Source organism: Cydia pomonella, chromosome 15, assembly GCF_033807575.1.
Source record: "Cydia pomonella isolate Wapato2018A chromosome 15, ilCydPomo1, whole genome shotgun sequence".
In the NCBI taxonomy this organism is placed as follows: domain Eukaryota; kingdom Metazoa; phylum Arthropoda; class Insecta; order Lepidoptera; family Tortricidae; genus Cydia; species Cydia pomonella.
This window is the reverse complement of record NC_084717.1, coordinates 11250414-11266542: the sequence shown is the minus strand read 5'-3', so window position 1 is coordinate 11266542 and position 16129 is coordinate 11250414. Positions and strand designations below refer to the sequence as shown.

The window sequence follows — 16129 nt, the reverse complement described above, 5'->3', positions numbered from 1 at the left end:
TTCGCCGATACGAAACGCAATAACAAATCGTGAACAAAACGCAGCGATAAATAAAAAAGCTACCTAAACGTCACTGAGACACTGACGTGACGTGACGTGACGTCAAAATGGAGCTTATGTAGCGATGTTTATTGTTTCGTTTTCTGTAAATTTATGAATGAAAATGTGTACAATAAATATATTTCAATGTGCATCGCGTGGGTGGCAGGAGTATAACATCGAGTCGTGTCCACAATTCATAAAGAAAAGCTCTTTTTATTAGTGTTTGAGCGTTCATTAAACATGGAGGTAGAGCGATGAAAACTTTTATGTTTTCTCTTCGAGTATCTGTTTTATAGTTTTTGTTTATTATATCTGTGTACATAAGTAAGTTCTTTTAGTAGTTAAAATTCTTCAAAAACTTGGCCTTCATCGTAAACTAATAGATTTTCTTGTTAGAATAGTTTTACTACTAGGCTGGTTTTCATATAAAAAGCCATAAAATCCAGTGCTTGATTACTTTTATTTATTATTTTATTTATTTGGATCTTCAACAATAAGTACACTGTTTCTTAGTATAAGTAACATGCACATTAAAAAGCTATATTATGCACTTAGCTCACACTTGGTAATAGTAAATAGCAGTAGTAATAGCCTTTCAATTCAATTTCAATTGCTTTTCTTTCTAGTACATTTCATAGTAATATTATATATTTATTCGCATGTTGCATATGCAGAAAAGGCCTCCCCCAATTTTTCCCCCTCTTTCCTATTCTGTGCTTTTCCCCGCCATTATCTGTCGAAAATCCCCAGCTCTTCTGACCATCAACTTTTGGTCTTTTTTTGCCTTCTTGGAGTACCTATTAGTAACCATTCTAGGACAAGTTTGGTCCACCCATCACCGGTTATTCGCAGTGATTGGCATGGATGGTGCCACACCACAGGATTTAGAGTAGACATCTTATTCAAAAACTTAAAATGTTTTATTTAAAATAACATTTAATATAATTACTTTTTTGAACAGGATTGTGGCATTTGAGTCATGTCCATGCATGTCTATATTAAGATCTCGGAATCCTGCAGTGTGGCATCGCTGGTTTTTCGAGATATATGGCCAGCCCAGGTCCATTTACTCTTTCTTATTGAATATATTACATCTTAATCTTAGTTTTCTCTCTTAGAATTTAATTTCTGACTTTGTCTCTAATTTAAATTCTTATCTTATCATTGACCATTTTAATTTACTTTACACTTAGTTTTATATTGTATTGTATTGTATTCGGGCGATTTCCCGCAACTCGACGACTTGCGCCTATTTTGCGTGATATGTTGGGGGTGGGTTAGTCCTGCCAGCCCAGCTCCTCGAGGAATCCTAGTTTTATATTATTATATATATTATATTATAGCCTTTTTGTCATCACACCCAAATGCTGTTTATTTGTTTTTCACTGATGTGTTGTTAAATGTATTGGGTGCCCGCTTGCCAGTCGGCATAGGCCTCCTCCAGCCTTCTCCATTCGTTCCTGTCTCTGGCAACCCTGCTCCATGTGGCACCAGCAACAGGCCTGATGTCGTCATCCCATCGTTTGAACTGCCTTCTTTTACAGCCTTTTGGGTACCACTGGATCACCTTTTTACTCCATTTGTCCATGCCTCTACTGGTATGACCTGACCACTTCCATTTCTGCCTTCTAATTTTTGTTACAATGTCGTGCATCTTGGTTCTGCTTCTTATCACCTGGTTCCTTATCCGATCAGCTTTTTTTATTCCTAGCATGCTTCGTTCCATGGAAACTTGGCAGATACGTAACTTGTTCAGTTGGCGTTTGGTGAGGGCCCAGGTTTGGCTTCCGTACATTAAGGTATTCAATACGTGTGTTTTACCAATACTTATGTACACATAGTTTGCTAGAATTCAAATGTAGAATACTTGATATAAAGAAGAATTCTCTTAATATGTGGAAATAAAGCTGTGTTGAGATTGATCTCATTTTGGTGTTGCTTGTTAGATATAAAGTTAATCTTGTTTAAGGTTAGATTGGGTAGGTAAAGCATTGGTGCAAGTGAAACATAGTTTTATGTGGCTTGTTTTTTGCTTTATCAACTAAATGGAAAAATGTGGCCACCATTTACCATTTAATTGAAAAAATAAAAAATAAGCAAAATAAAACTGTGACAAAGACCAAAAGGAGGGGTATTAGTAGGACATAATGATAATATACTGATTTATACATAAATGAATTGGTTTATTAGAAAACACAATTCCACCAATGAGGGCGCCACTGGACGGTCAATGCAGTCTTAATCAAAACACAATTCGGCTTGACCCACTCCCCCCCCCCCCCCCCCCCCCCCTGAAGCCCTGACGTAATAAATGGACGTGGAAGAAAAAACACAGACAAAATGGAAAAGAACATTTATTGATACCTAATTACGTGATGAACTTGTGGACCTTAGTTATATTGCTGGACTATAGTTGGGTAATTTTATGGCATTCATTATTTTACACTTATGTCAATTATTGACAATTTCCCCTCTTCCAGAAGCAGCTGCGGCTCCAAGACGCGAAGCAGGTAGAGGCGAAGGCGGCGCGCATCAAGGAGTGGGTCACCAACAAACTCAAGGAGCTGGAGCAGCAGAACCAGCTGCTCCGAGAGCAGAACCACCGCTGCAACCAACAGCTGGAGCTGCTTAGGAACCATATTGCCACGCAGGGTAGCCGTGCGGTGAGGAGTATTTTTATTTATGTACTATGCAAAAAATACTTGAAGAATACTATAACAATTTTTACAGTACATATGGTGCTACTTTACCGCACTAGTGCGAAAATTAGCATATTACGTTACTATGTCGAATATTAAAAGGGCCATATGTACTGTAAAACGTTGTACGATACATGTGCGAATAGGTAATTCGCAACTCGTGTCGATTTAAAACACTCCCTTCGGTCGTGTTTTAATTTATCGCCACTCGTTTCGAATTTCCTATTTTTCGCACTTGTATCGTAATGTACTATTAAACTATGCCCCAGGGGTCAGCAATCTTTTGCGAAGAAGAGTGAACCGCAATATGATTCACCAGTTTTAGGAAGCTCAAAAATGCCATATGTTGTTTTCAGGGGTCTGAGAACTCTCATATTTTAATATTTGGATTTTGAAAAGTGGCAATTGGACTTCCAAAGAGACACATGCGGCTCGCGAGCCGAGGTTTGCTGACCCCTGGATTGCTCAATATGCTTTTGTTAAAAAAATCCTGTTTTAGAGTTTTATTTAAAAATTACTTAAAACCTAAATGAAGAAGATCTTTGAAGTGGTACCTACTATAAGACCCATCATAGAAAGTTTTCCTATTGTAAATGGGAATGAATTTCGTTTGTTTTAAAAAGCATAGAAACAAATGAAATGCTACTTTATTTGGTTCGTGAAAGTTTCTAATTAGATTACAGCGAATATTGTACATTGAGCCTTACGAGGATAAAAGTTGACTTTATAAAGCTTACAGTCATCTTATATTTTCCACTCAGAAGAATCAGTCTTAGACTGCTCTGTTGCAATACTGTTTGATAACTTTTTATAGTCATAAACAGCAGGTCTGTGTGTTTGTTTGTTTAGTATTGATATCAAAGAAAAAATTACAAAAATTTCAAGTCATTTCATGGTGACACTCTTACTAAATAACATCCCTGCAGTCTAGTTTTATTCTTTAGCATTATTCCGTTACCCCCAGTTCCTCCCCACTCGAGCGAGTCTGTCCCTCGAGGTCAGGACTGAGGAAGGCTCGCCCCGAGCCACATCCAGCCTGATAGCCGCCAATAGGCGGAGATCAGAGAGCCTCGAGGGGCCACAGGTAGTCCGTAGTTGGCTGTCTGTCTCTATGTTGTGCTCAAATTTTCTTATTTTGCGTCCAGATTTGGGGAACGTGACGTAGTTGCGTCGTTTGCAGAAGGTTAGATTCCTGTTCGTATTAACTAGTACGCAAATATTATGCGACAGAGATAACGAATGGCGCACTAGTGGTGCGTTCGAAAGATCTGGATGCACCTCAATATTTCGATGTTTATCATAGTTATGAGAAAATAACCCTTATATCATCGACATAAGAAACAGAATTGATTTAATAAAAAAAAATATTTTCATTTCGGGTGTTTTCTCATACCTAAACTTTGACATAGGTACTAATTCAATTACAATAGTTGTTATTTGCACTTAGATGTATTTAAGATGGTCATTCAATATTTTCATGCACTTTATTAATTGTTTGGTTCATTTGAGAAGTATCTTTATTTCTACCTTATACCCATTGTTCTCCCTGTGCACTTTACAACTTATTGTATATGCCCTAAGTTGATTTTTATGCACTTGGCTGTCTAATAAGGGTAAGAGATCTGCTATGAATCAACTCTATTTCATTGCTGGAAGAGTTCAAAAGTTCGAGTCAATATTTAAACTACTTGAAACTACCCACAACAACAAATCTTTAGCGTTCTTTGTCGTTTATGTGAGATTAGGTTTTTTTTTGCACTTTTGTAAACTTACCTACCTATACCTGCCTGCTTATAACTTCTTCCTCAGGTGTTAGATGTTTCTTTTAATTTGCTAGCACAATTAGTATTGCACGGTGAAAAGAACATTTCGCTCCTTGCGGTTACTCATTTTGTTCCTGTAACCTGTTATAAAACACAGTTGTAATTGTAAGCCTGGATTTCACTGTTTCTTTGTTGAGTATGTGCCTAATCATTTCTTTCTTCAGTCACAACAGTGAAACTATAATAAATAATGTTATGCTTGTGAGGTCCAGGCTGAAATAATATTGATGTATAATAAACGTCAGTTCAGATACCATAACATATGGGGCCTACAGCACGATCTTCAACTGTCAAACAGGAGCACGACTTATTTTCTTACATCTTCTTTCTTTCTTACATGAATTTTTGTGGTAATTTTATTTTATAGAGTTCTGATTATTTGTTATTATTCCAGCTACCACTAACCTCGTCGGAGCCTCACTACAGCACCCCCGTGCGGCATCGACGCAACCAATCCATCGGCACGCCTCACGCTAGCGCCACGCCACCGCCGGTCGTCAACACCATGAACCGGACTTTAGACGAACGGACGGCAGCCAGCCTACTAGCCGATGATCTGGCAGTGAGTTATTAAACGATGTTATTACTAATGTTACTTTAGTACACTGCAGTACAATACGGTATCGTCGCAACCATACCACCTCGAGTGGTAAACCGAATGAACCGCACTTTGGATACTCCCACTGATGCAATATCGCGTCAGCAGAAAAGTTATCTCTACTTCCCACCGGGAAGTAGGTATACCCAATAGGCCTAGGCCTCAAGTTGTCATTGCATTCATTACTATAACCATCTTCGTCTGGAAGCCACATTTGGTGTTCTATTCAGATTTTATTCAAATCAGATAACCATTCCATTCACTTAATTGTAGTACGGATGTTCCAATATGGATGGTCTATTGTCTACCATTTTGTCTCGGACATCAAATATCACTAATACAAGGTAATCTGATGTCTTAACTAAACACTAGAATGTGAATGGCATGTAAATGAATTGCTATAATGCCATTATTTAGTGCAAATATGTTATCACTAATCAAATGGGATATGAGAGCTTATCTAAACGGATTTAGTCCGATAGCTGCACAGTGGAGAAAAGGTGGTTAGTTTTTAAATTTTGTATTTTTTTTTCAGGCGGCTGTAGAGAATCTCGTGGTGCTGCCAACAACGCCAAACACATCAACGGATGGTGATACTACACATGATTATGCAGAAATCTATACACCAAGTAGAGGTAAATATGGCGTCTTCGCTGGTAATTCAAATGCTGGGTTATAAAAAGCACATAAAATTAAGTTACTCGGACTATAATAAAGCTTAGTTACACGTGCTCGTGATTTTCTATCTCTTGGCAATACTGAGTAGCATTGACGGCTTTGTTGTGTATCTATTATACATCATACATGCATAAAATTGGCGCTAGCTTACTCAACTTCAGCTCCATTTCTAAGAATTCTGGGCGTTTTGCTGAGGATTTTTGCTATTGCATCTTCATTTATCTTTAAATTTACCGTATGTATATTTCCCAGAGCGAACACCAGCGTGGCAGGGCCCAGCAGTAGTGGTTCAGGGTAGCCGCGGCGGCAGTTCAACCGGCGATTCGTGTGCGTCAGACCAGCCGCGCCCGCCCACGCCGCCGCTACATCGCTTCCCAAGTTGGGAAGCTAAGATTTACCAGGTACTCTTGTTAATATACCCTCAGAACATACGCCAGCGTGGCAGGTCCCAGTCGAGTTGTACAGGGCAGTCGCAGCGGCAGTTGTAGGGGCGACTCGTGTTTGTTAGACCAGCAGCGCCCGCTTACTGAGCCGCTGCACCACCATTTAACAAATGGGTCTTATTGGAAACATTAGGCACAATCAGTAACAATAGGCACGACATTCTACCAGTATGGTACTATAGAATTGTCGGTACTGACACTGTACGCAACTTACGGCGTCAATAGCTGCAGACAATTGAACAAGACTGCGTTACCCGAGTTCCGCGAAACACACGCTCCGAGCGTGCGACGTTGACACCGATCGGCATACATTTGTTGTAAGCAATGTATTGCGGTCTGCGTCAACGTCACGCGTGTATGCTCGGAGCGTGCGTTTCATGGTTCTCGGGTAAGGCTGTCAGAGTACCGAGAGTATATGTCAGCAAGATACAGTACAGCATAGTTTACCTGACATAGTTCAGTATTGACGTGCATTCGAAAATAAATTTAGATAAAAAGATCTTCATAATATGACGTATGAGTCTCACCTTGATCATCCATAGATTCACCGAATCCCAAACTGAATTATATTATAAATATGAATTAATATTATAAAATTAATCTGTGTGTTTTAGGTGGCTGACGATGGCTTACAACAATCTGTAGAAGAAGAACTGAGTCCACCACCTTGTCCAAGACCAGTCCACGAGTCAACGAGTTACCAAAACATATCCGTCCCTGTCTACGCCACTGTCAAAGGGGTTAGTATACCATTTACAACTCTAATGCCTTCACACAAGGTCCACGTCTTATGCAAATCAAGTGAAGAGCTGAGTCCGCCACCGTGTCCGCGACCAGTTCACGAGTCAAGCAGTTACCAGATCAAATCCGTTCCTGTCTCTCTGCTGCAGTCCGCTAACAAATAATGCGAAAAAGTTTAACTCTAATTTATAGTTTAAGTCGCAAGAGACTTTTCCAAAATTAACTACGCAATGAAAACATGTAATTTAAAATAAATAATTTTAATTTCAGCGAGCGTCACAGATCCGATCGATGCCATTCACGGGTGACTCGTCAGATGATTCGTCTGACGGTGAAGATTCTATGGGAGTCACAGTTCACAACACACCGCATCATATATTCGGTAAATAACCTGTCTAAATACCTCCTTCAATTGATGTTTCAGTTTTAATGAGACATTTCATCATCTGCTTTTCCCACCTATGGAGAAAACTAGGTCTTGCTTGAGCTTTAGATTTTAAGTTAGATTTTTGGGTTAACCACTTTTTTTTTCAAACCACTCAAAAACCTCACTGTCACTGTAACGGGCGTCCTTCGGAATCAATCAATCAATTCGGGTGTTTTTATTTTACCAGCTCAAACCTCAAGCCAACCAATCAACAACGTGAACCTCACCAACGTTCTCCCAGCCTCGATACAACAGACGTCCAACCACGGCCTAGTGCTAACCAACAGTGCGAACGGCCAGTGCAGTTCATCGGACACCAGTCTCAGTGCGAGCAGTCCGTCGAAGAGCGTGAAGACTAGTTCTAGTCTGAGCCCGGCTAAACGGTCGAGTAGTGGGTCGCCGAGCAAGCAGAGTAAAACTAGAGGTAACTGATTTAATTATTTATGTCTCTACGAGGATCTTTAGCTAGCTTTAGGTAAATACTAAAGCCCTGCTTTTGAACTAATTCAGTTTGTGATGATATACACAAAATTAACAAATAAATGATACATATTTAGATCGATACATATTTATGAGTTTGAAATTGACAGTTAAAAGATGCAGCCGTTTCCTAAAATAATGCGGAATATACATATTCTAGCAAACCCAAAATTTTGTCAGTAGAAACAAAGGGCCAAATTCAAAATTTGTATCGATCCTTTTGCCTTACATTTTTTTTAATTTTTGGCCTTTTTTTGTTGACAAAGCTAGCTTGTCGGAGTATATTCTCTAGTCAAATGGCTTCTAAGGCACATCAAAAGATAAGGGTCGGCTATTACAATTCGGTGCCGTGACCAGGATATATTTTCTGTCTGTAATGATCGATTTTAGAATATAATTAGTCGTTTTCGAAGTCCGATAGTATGTTAAGTGTGGATTATATAGGTTTATTAATTATTTCGTAGACACGTCGTTCGAGTCGGGCATGTCGGACGACTACGCGATCCCGCCGGACGCGGTGTCGTGCGACACGTCGGGCTCGCTGGCCTCGCTGGGCCGCGCCGCGCCGCCGCCCGCGCCGCGCGTCGACGCGCTCGAGAAGAGCGGCCATCTGGCCAAGCTGGGCGGCAAGCTCAAGACGTGGCGGAAACGATGGTGACTTGCAACCACGACAAATACCTTCTATCCGATAACGACTAACTTAAACCTTTGATTTCCAATAACGTGGCGGCAGGCGAACACACTCAAGTTCACTCCACATAATTCCTACACCGGCAATTTTTGGGATTAGTTGAAATGGACCACGAGCTCTCATGAGCCATAGACAAAATCCGGGACAACGCTAGGAGGATGACAGTGTACATAGAATTTAACCTTCCACAAACAATCAAACATTATGACGCCTTGAACATTATTCTTTATTTCTTTATTTCAGGTTCGTTTTGAAAAACGGTACCCTCTCATACTGGAAGTCGCAATCAGAAACGGCCCGCAAGCCGCAAGGCCAGATCGGCCTCGGCGAGGCCTGCAAGATCTCGCGCAACGAGGGCGCCGCCACCTTCGAGATCTACACCGGCAGTCGCACCTACTACCTCACGGCTGACAGCATCGCTACTATGGAGGATTGGATCAGAGTTTTACAGGTATCTTATACTAAAATAATATTCCATCGTTAAAAACGTCACGCTCTCATACTCTTGATTTGCTGTTACCTTGAGTACTCTTAAGCTTCAAGATGAGATCAATCTTAGTGAGGCCTGCAAGATTTGGCGCAAAAATAATCACGAAATTACAATTAGTTAGTGACTTTTTCTATATTTTCAGAACGTTCAAAGGCGAAACGCGACGAAACTCCTACTGAGCAAAGAAGATAACAAGCCAACTATTCAGGGCTGGCTGACGAAAGTTAAGAACGGCCACGCTAAGAAGAGTTGGTGCGTTCTCATCGGCAAGATGTTCTTGTACTTCAAGTCGCCTGGGGACCAGGTATGTTCTAATTATAAATAAACAATCCATTATATAATTGGCAAAGGTTTAGTGAAATTTACAATCGGATAAAACTTTCGTCTATTTGAGAGACAAAATAAAATGAAATAGGTTTTAGCATTCAGTTTGTAGCATGTCTTAGATTTTATCGACTTAAGTAAATTACAATGATGTATAGAAATGATAAGGGTTACTACTTCAAATATATACATGAATTTCTAAATGAATTAGGCTAAATTTTCTTTTTCTTCCCCAATTTTAAAGAAAGCAGCACTTTTCCACAAAAGTTGATACAAATAACAACTTTTCAGATATATTCCTATTCATTGGATAGTTTACTGGAGCTGCATGTCACGATTTCACTGATCTACAGAGACCACAATCCTATACTTAATAACTCCCAGCGCAGTACTTACCTATCAAGTTTCTATTAAATAATTCCAGAACCCAACGGGCCAGATAAACATGCGCGACGCCCGTGTAGAAGACGTGGAGCACGTATCAGACTCCGACTCCGAAGAGAAGAACGATGACACGAGGAACCATCTGACGGTTGCGATATACCCGCAGCACCAGGTAACTGGGGTCAGTGAGAAAACTTATTACTAGTGTCTGTGTGTGCGTAGACTTGTGTGTCTTTGGACGTAGTGTCTGTCCTGTGTGCGTGGATCTAGCTAGTAGCGACATATGGATAGTTGTTTTGTTTGCGGCTCGGAAGAGAAGAACGGTGACATGAGGAACCATCTGACAGTTGCGATTTACCCGCAGCACCAGGTAACTGGGGTCAGTGAGAAAACTTATTACTAGTGTGGTAGTGACTAGTGTGTCTTTTGTGTACGTAGACAGTATTTGTATGTATACGGGCGTGTTTATAAAACTGAAGTTCAGTATTGTGTGCGATGGACGATGGTAGTCGATTAATGCACTCAAAAAGACAAAGAGTCGACGAATGATGGTATTGGTTATTTGCGAAGTGTGAAGTGTGGTATCTGTACGATACCGTACCTTCAAATAGAGATGACAGATTTAGACCGATATGAGTATAGATCGTGTCATTCACGACGACGCGTGATTCGTATTGTCATGTTATTAAGGTTAGATTTAATAAATCTGCGCGTCATCGTGGATGACACGAACTATAGACAAAAAATATATGCCATAGAGTTTAGTTTAACGATAATCGTAGGCTTGATAAGTTCAAAAAGGAATACAGTTTATATTAAATTTATGTTCGGCGTTTCCTTCAAAGACCTGCGCCCAACAGTATCTAAAAGTGTCGTCAACGTCGGCAACGTATGGCGTAGGAGAATTGTGAACTCTCTTGAGCCCTAAATTTTTTTATACAATTTGTCAGGTGTGAACCATCAAATAGAATTATAGTAGTGTAGTTGTATTTGATGTTACCTAATTTTCAAATTTGTAATGGATTCTGCGTTTAGTTATTATCCAAAAAAAAAAGTATAGTGCATGTGTCCATTGTATTGTTATCGATAAATTTTGCGAACAAGATTTGGGAATTTTATTATTATTGACTTTCTTAAAAGTAAACATGAGCTAGCCTGATAAACTAGATCCATTTGATGATCCAAGAAAATTTATAAGTCAGCACTGTTAAAAACAGTGCAATTATTGTCAAAAACTTAAACACACACATTATAAAATTTTAGGGACCAACATACCTCCTGTTCGAAACCAAAGCCGACAAGGACTCGTGGCTGTATCAACTCACGGTGGTGTCGGGCGCCGGGCTGGGGCAGGGCACGCACTTCGAGCAGCTGGTACAGAAGCTTATGGAGACCGACGGGGACCCTAGTGAGTCACTTTTATCACATTTTATGGATTGATCTAGTACTTTATTTGTATTTAAAATTAGGTGCTAGCTTACTATTCTTGTATCAAAATAGACTGATTATAAGGACGAGTCTGTGGCCCTATGAAACATTCAGTATCAGAGAGCTTGCTCTGAGTATCCATAATTGGAAACTTATTGACATTAATACTTTACGCTAATAACAGGCGCCGGCCGCTTCCTTGCGAGTTGGCAAGCCTTAAATCGCTTTTTGTCTTAAATTTGAAACTTAAACGTGACAGTGACAATTAGCACCAATGAATAGTTCCAGTGCTGCCTTCTGCAGTTTACGCACGCTTCCCAGATATAATGAATTTATGCTGTTTCCTAGAGAAGTCAATGTGAGGTCTTTATTACAGATTGCGTGCTATGGAGGCATCCGACGTTACTGTACAGTAAAGAACATATTACGTCGCCACTCACCTCGTTAACGTCCGAAGCATTACAAGCTGAAGCGCTAAAACTGTTTAAGGTATGTTCGTTCAATTCTACTTTTAATGAATTAGAAACAAAATTCGATTTATGTAGTCAAAAATCAGGTTAGACAGTCAGTTAGTTCATTAAAGTTCAAAACGAATAAAAAAATGTTTTTATGAAACTGGTACAAGTTAGTAGATTAACGAAGTTTCGTGAGCGTGGAATGTTTATTTTTTCGTTTCAAGGTAAGCTAGCCAATCTATCTCGGTGTTTAAAGTGCTTGTTAAACGTTACAATATTTTGCTTTCAGGCCGTAACTAACGCGACCTGAGGTTTTACTAGACAAATCTATCGGTGTTGAAGCTTCAGAATGTTTCACTAACTAAATCTTAACAAATCACTTTGATTTTGATGTCGATCGCTTCAGCATAATATATTCTAGGTTTCGCGTTCCTGAAAAAATATTTTTATTTGCAAATTTTGAGAAAAAGGAAAACCTAGTTCTTCATTGCTTCAATAACATACTAAAAACATGGAGAATGGAAAAACGTTTTCTCTTTTTGTATGGATGGTCACATGTTATACTTCCCTCTTAAGCCCGAGTCAAGTTTTCAGAATACAAGGCTTCAAAGTTAAGGGGCTACCAGGCCAAATTCGCTGTTTCTACGTCGCTATAGCGTACTTGAACGATGTATAAACAATAAAGTTATGTACACAATATTTAAGTAATTGGTAATTGTTCTTTAATTATGTCTACTGATATTTCAAAAAAGATATCGTATTACAAGTAAATAATTTTTCCGTGAACCCTTTTTAGGGTTCCGTAGTCAACTAGGAACCCTTATAGTTTCGCCATGTCCGTCTGTCTGTCTGTCTGTCTGTCTGTGTCTGTCCGAGGCTTTGCTCCGTGGTCGTTAGTGCTAGAAAGCTGAAATTTGGCATGGATATATAACTCAATAAAGCCGACAAAGTCGTACAATAAAATTAATTTTTTTTTTAGGGTACCTCCCCTAAACGGAAAGGGGGGGGGGGGTGAACATTTTTTTTTTGCTTCAACCCTACAGTGTGGGATATCGTTGGAAAGGTCTTTCAAAACTAATAGGGGTCTTCAACAAACATTTCTTGATAAAGTGAATATATTCGGAGATAATTGCTCCGAAAGAAAAAAAAGATGTGCCCCCTCTAACTTTTGGACCATAGGCCAAAAAAATATGAAAAAAATCTTGGAAGTAGAGCTTAAGAATGACATTAAATGAAAACTATAGCGGATATGATCAGTTTAGCTGTTTTTGAGCTATCGCAAAAAGTTTCCCCTTCATAGTAAAAAGACGTACACCCACAGTTCATCCCTTGGTTAACAATCTACCATACTTTTAGCTCCAGTTTAGCTTATTGTGATGGAAGAGTAACTACGGAACCCTACTCTGAGGCTGATCTCACATAATACTAGTTTAACGGTTATTTTCGTTAATTTAGCTTGAGCTAGAATCGGTTGTGCTTCCAGTGCATTTCACTGTTCATGTCGGTGTGCGTGGAGCACTGCGGCATCGACTACCACGTGGTGCTGGCGCAGAACGCGCTGCAGCAGTGCCTGGAGGTGGGCGAGCTGCAGGACGAGCTGGTGTCGGCGCTGGCGCGGCAGACGGCGCCGCACACGCACAGCAAGCACGGCGTGCAGGTAACGCCGGCGCCCGGGCCCTCGCCGGCGAGCGCGCGCCGCCATCAGAAGCTTAACGTTAAAGCGCAGAAGCTTAAGAATGTAAGTTGCAAGGTTTTACAAGGTCGCGGTGGAGGGTGGTCCATGGGTTTTCCGGGGGGCTAAAATCGTGTACGGTTGATTTCAAAGATATGCTTACATTTTGCGCCTTATCACAATGGAGTAAGATGCAAATATGTAGATATATGTTTGGCGTCTGTACCTACATAATTTAAACGCAGCTATAAAATTGGCTTCGGGTGTCACGCGCTTATTCTTACCTACATATTAATATTAGATTGAACAGATAAGAATTAAATCAAAAACGAAAATGATTTTTGTGACTATGTTGGTCTAATTAATGTTTCAAAAAACATTCATTATGGGATTGTGTTTTCTACTAAACCAATGCATTTCTATATGGTCAAGTACATTAATGTTGTAGTCCTACTGAATCCCAGCTTTTGGTCTAAGTGATATAGTTTTATATTACTTACTTTTGTCGAAAAAACGTGGTCACCATTTGAGTCATAGGTGATTAAGCAAAATAAAACTATGTGATAAAGACCAAAAGTTCAGTTCAGAATCAGGAGGACTACAACATAAATATTTAAGATTACCTATACAGAAATCAATTGGTTTATTATAAAACACCACCCCCCTAATGAGAGCGTCACTGAACGGTCGGTACAGTACAACAAACAAAACGATATTTGTTAGTTTTGTTTGTTGTATAAATTATTTTATCTAAGATTTGTCTCATCGTATAATAAAACATTACAACTGCACTAGTGGATTATTGATTATAATGATAATTTAATTGGACATGATAAACAACGAAAAAAGTCCCACTTAATTATTAAAATAGTTTTCTGATGCTAATAAAATATACCATTTACCACTCTTACTGCTCGACCGTGCCTAAAATGTGGAGTGCTTTTAGATAAAAAAATATTCGCATTTTAAATAAAGTTTACATTTTGAAACTAATGCAAATCTAAAAGCACTCTAACATTATCTGTTTTAATTTGCTGTTCAATACAAATTCGTTTGAGAAACTATCAAACTAAATTGTATTTTGTTATTATAATGATATGGCATGGCTTCTAAAATACACAACAAAAAATCTATTATAAGAAATGCAGTAATGAAAATATAAAATTTTAATAATCGGGAAATGGAAGCCTCCATTGAATATAAAGTCTAACCAGTATTGATTTAAACCACACTTTGCTCATCTAAATAGCTAATACTTTGAATATATTCTGAAATTTCAATAATTGAATTTATTTAAATGAATACTGGTTAAACATTATTTCGCTTTATATTCGCAACGGCTTCTCGCGACGCTTTAAAGCTTTCCTCATATTGTCACCATTTCTCTCATTCATTCGAACACCGGTCTTTTATTTTTTCACTAGCACTCATTCAGTAGTGTGAACTTTTCCACGCTTAACACTGGCAGCCACAATTTATAAGGCTTCGAAAAAAAAACATTACGTCGCGTTCAGAAATTGTAAATATACACTAACAAGCCATTTAGCGTCAGCTTTGTGTGTTGCCTATTAAAAATAAAGCTTCATGTCTCGTGGCTGATCAATTTGGAATTGTGAAAGTGATAATTTTATTGGCTTCTTTATTATATGCGAAATTTGTTAGACATTATTATTTTTCGACGATCAAAATTGTGTAAGGGCAAAAGTTGGATTCCAACTTGATCTCATAGTACTGGCAACTCACATAGAAACACCGTAGATAAAGAAAGTTACCTGTGGTATAAATGTTGCCAGTGCAGTGAAAGCGATATGTATCTGTTGTTGCAAATTTTCAAATGGAATGTTGGTGTAAATTTCCCCCCATTTTATTTTATACTTTTTCCAAGAATGTTGCCCCCTTTAGTCCTAGGGAATGTTTGTTTGTTGTCATCCATACTCTGTCATCGCCCTTCGCACTAGATCTTCCTTTGTTATGAAAGGTTGACGTTGCAAGTTTTAGCCTTATCCTTATATTTACTGTTTAGACAACTATATACCCTATTATTATCTAGTTCAAAGTTTATCTTCCGGTGTGCACGGTAAGTATATAGATAAATTGTTTAGTGTAATTGCATAGTGTGTTTTTGGTATACATACGTATAAGAAACAAGTTGAGATTTAAGTATTAGATGATAGCATTATTTTTATATATGTACATCTATATTCTTCTTAATGCTGTGCGTGTTTTCACTCGTGTACCCTGTTTAAACTATTCCTTTACCCTTCAAAGCTTAAAGATGCATACCTACAGCGAAATCATAACTTGACTTATCAATAACTCTTCTTAGTCTTTGTTGTATTGACAGATTTATGGCAACACTATTGTTTAAAAAACCAGAGCCCTTTCTAACCTGTATGTTAAATCCAATAGAATATGTGACGCTATTTGTCGCCTTTCAATATAGTTAAAGGAAGAGGAGAAGGAGATATAACTGAAAATTTAAAGCTTGCAGTAATGAGATTATGAGAATTTGTGGCATTTGTGCTTGGGCATCGGGCAACATTAGTGTTTGGGCACTGGTTGGAACAACTATTTCTTTAGCAATTCATTACTACATATTTAAGTATCATTCAAACACATACTATGCAGTTGCACTAAATCATAAAATACACACGGGTGATACGTTACATCTGTATATATTCACTGGGTGAGAAAGCTAGAGGTTTGGTGTATTGGGTATATTTAAACGCACAAAGACAATAACGTATAGCACTG

At 38.8% G+C, this 16129-nt stretch overlaps 1 protein-coding gene across 9 annotated transcripts in view; it reads left to right on the top strand.

Moving 5' to 3' along the window:
* Positions 1–16129, top strand: part of LOC133525828 (uncharacterized protein CG43867) — a 515679-nt gene that overhangs the window by 480254 nt on the left and 19296 nt on the right. For 3 of the 9 annotated variants that reach the window (XM_061862220.1, XM_061862223.1, XM_061862226.1), the window contains 15 exons: positions 2523–2705; positions 3706–3825; positions 4959–5126; positions 5698–5797; positions 6093–6241; positions 6898–7023; positions 7295–7406; positions 7639–7875; positions 8396–8585; positions 8866–9073; positions 9255–9416; positions 9861–10001; positions 11084–11228; positions 11625–11737; positions 13187–13441. In XM_061862220.1, coding sequence (XP_061718204.1) covers positions 2523–2705; positions 3706–3825; positions 4959–5126; positions 5698–5797; positions 6093–6241; positions 6898–7023; positions 7295–7406; positions 7639–7875; positions 8396–8585; positions 8866–9073; positions 9255–9416; positions 9861–10001; positions 11084–11228; positions 11625–11737; positions 13187–13441 — 2409 coding nt within the window. The remainder of the gene's footprint in view (positions 1–2522; positions 2706–3705; positions 3826–4958; positions 5127–5697; positions 5798–6092; positions 6242–6897; positions 7024–7294; positions 7407–7638; positions 7876–8395; positions 8586–8865; positions 9074–9254; positions 9417–9860; positions 10002–11083; positions 11229–11624; positions 11738–13186; positions 13442–16129) is intronic. The other 6 variants (XM_061862228.1, XM_061862222.1, XM_061862221.1 and 3 more) reach the window with 5 other exon arrangements.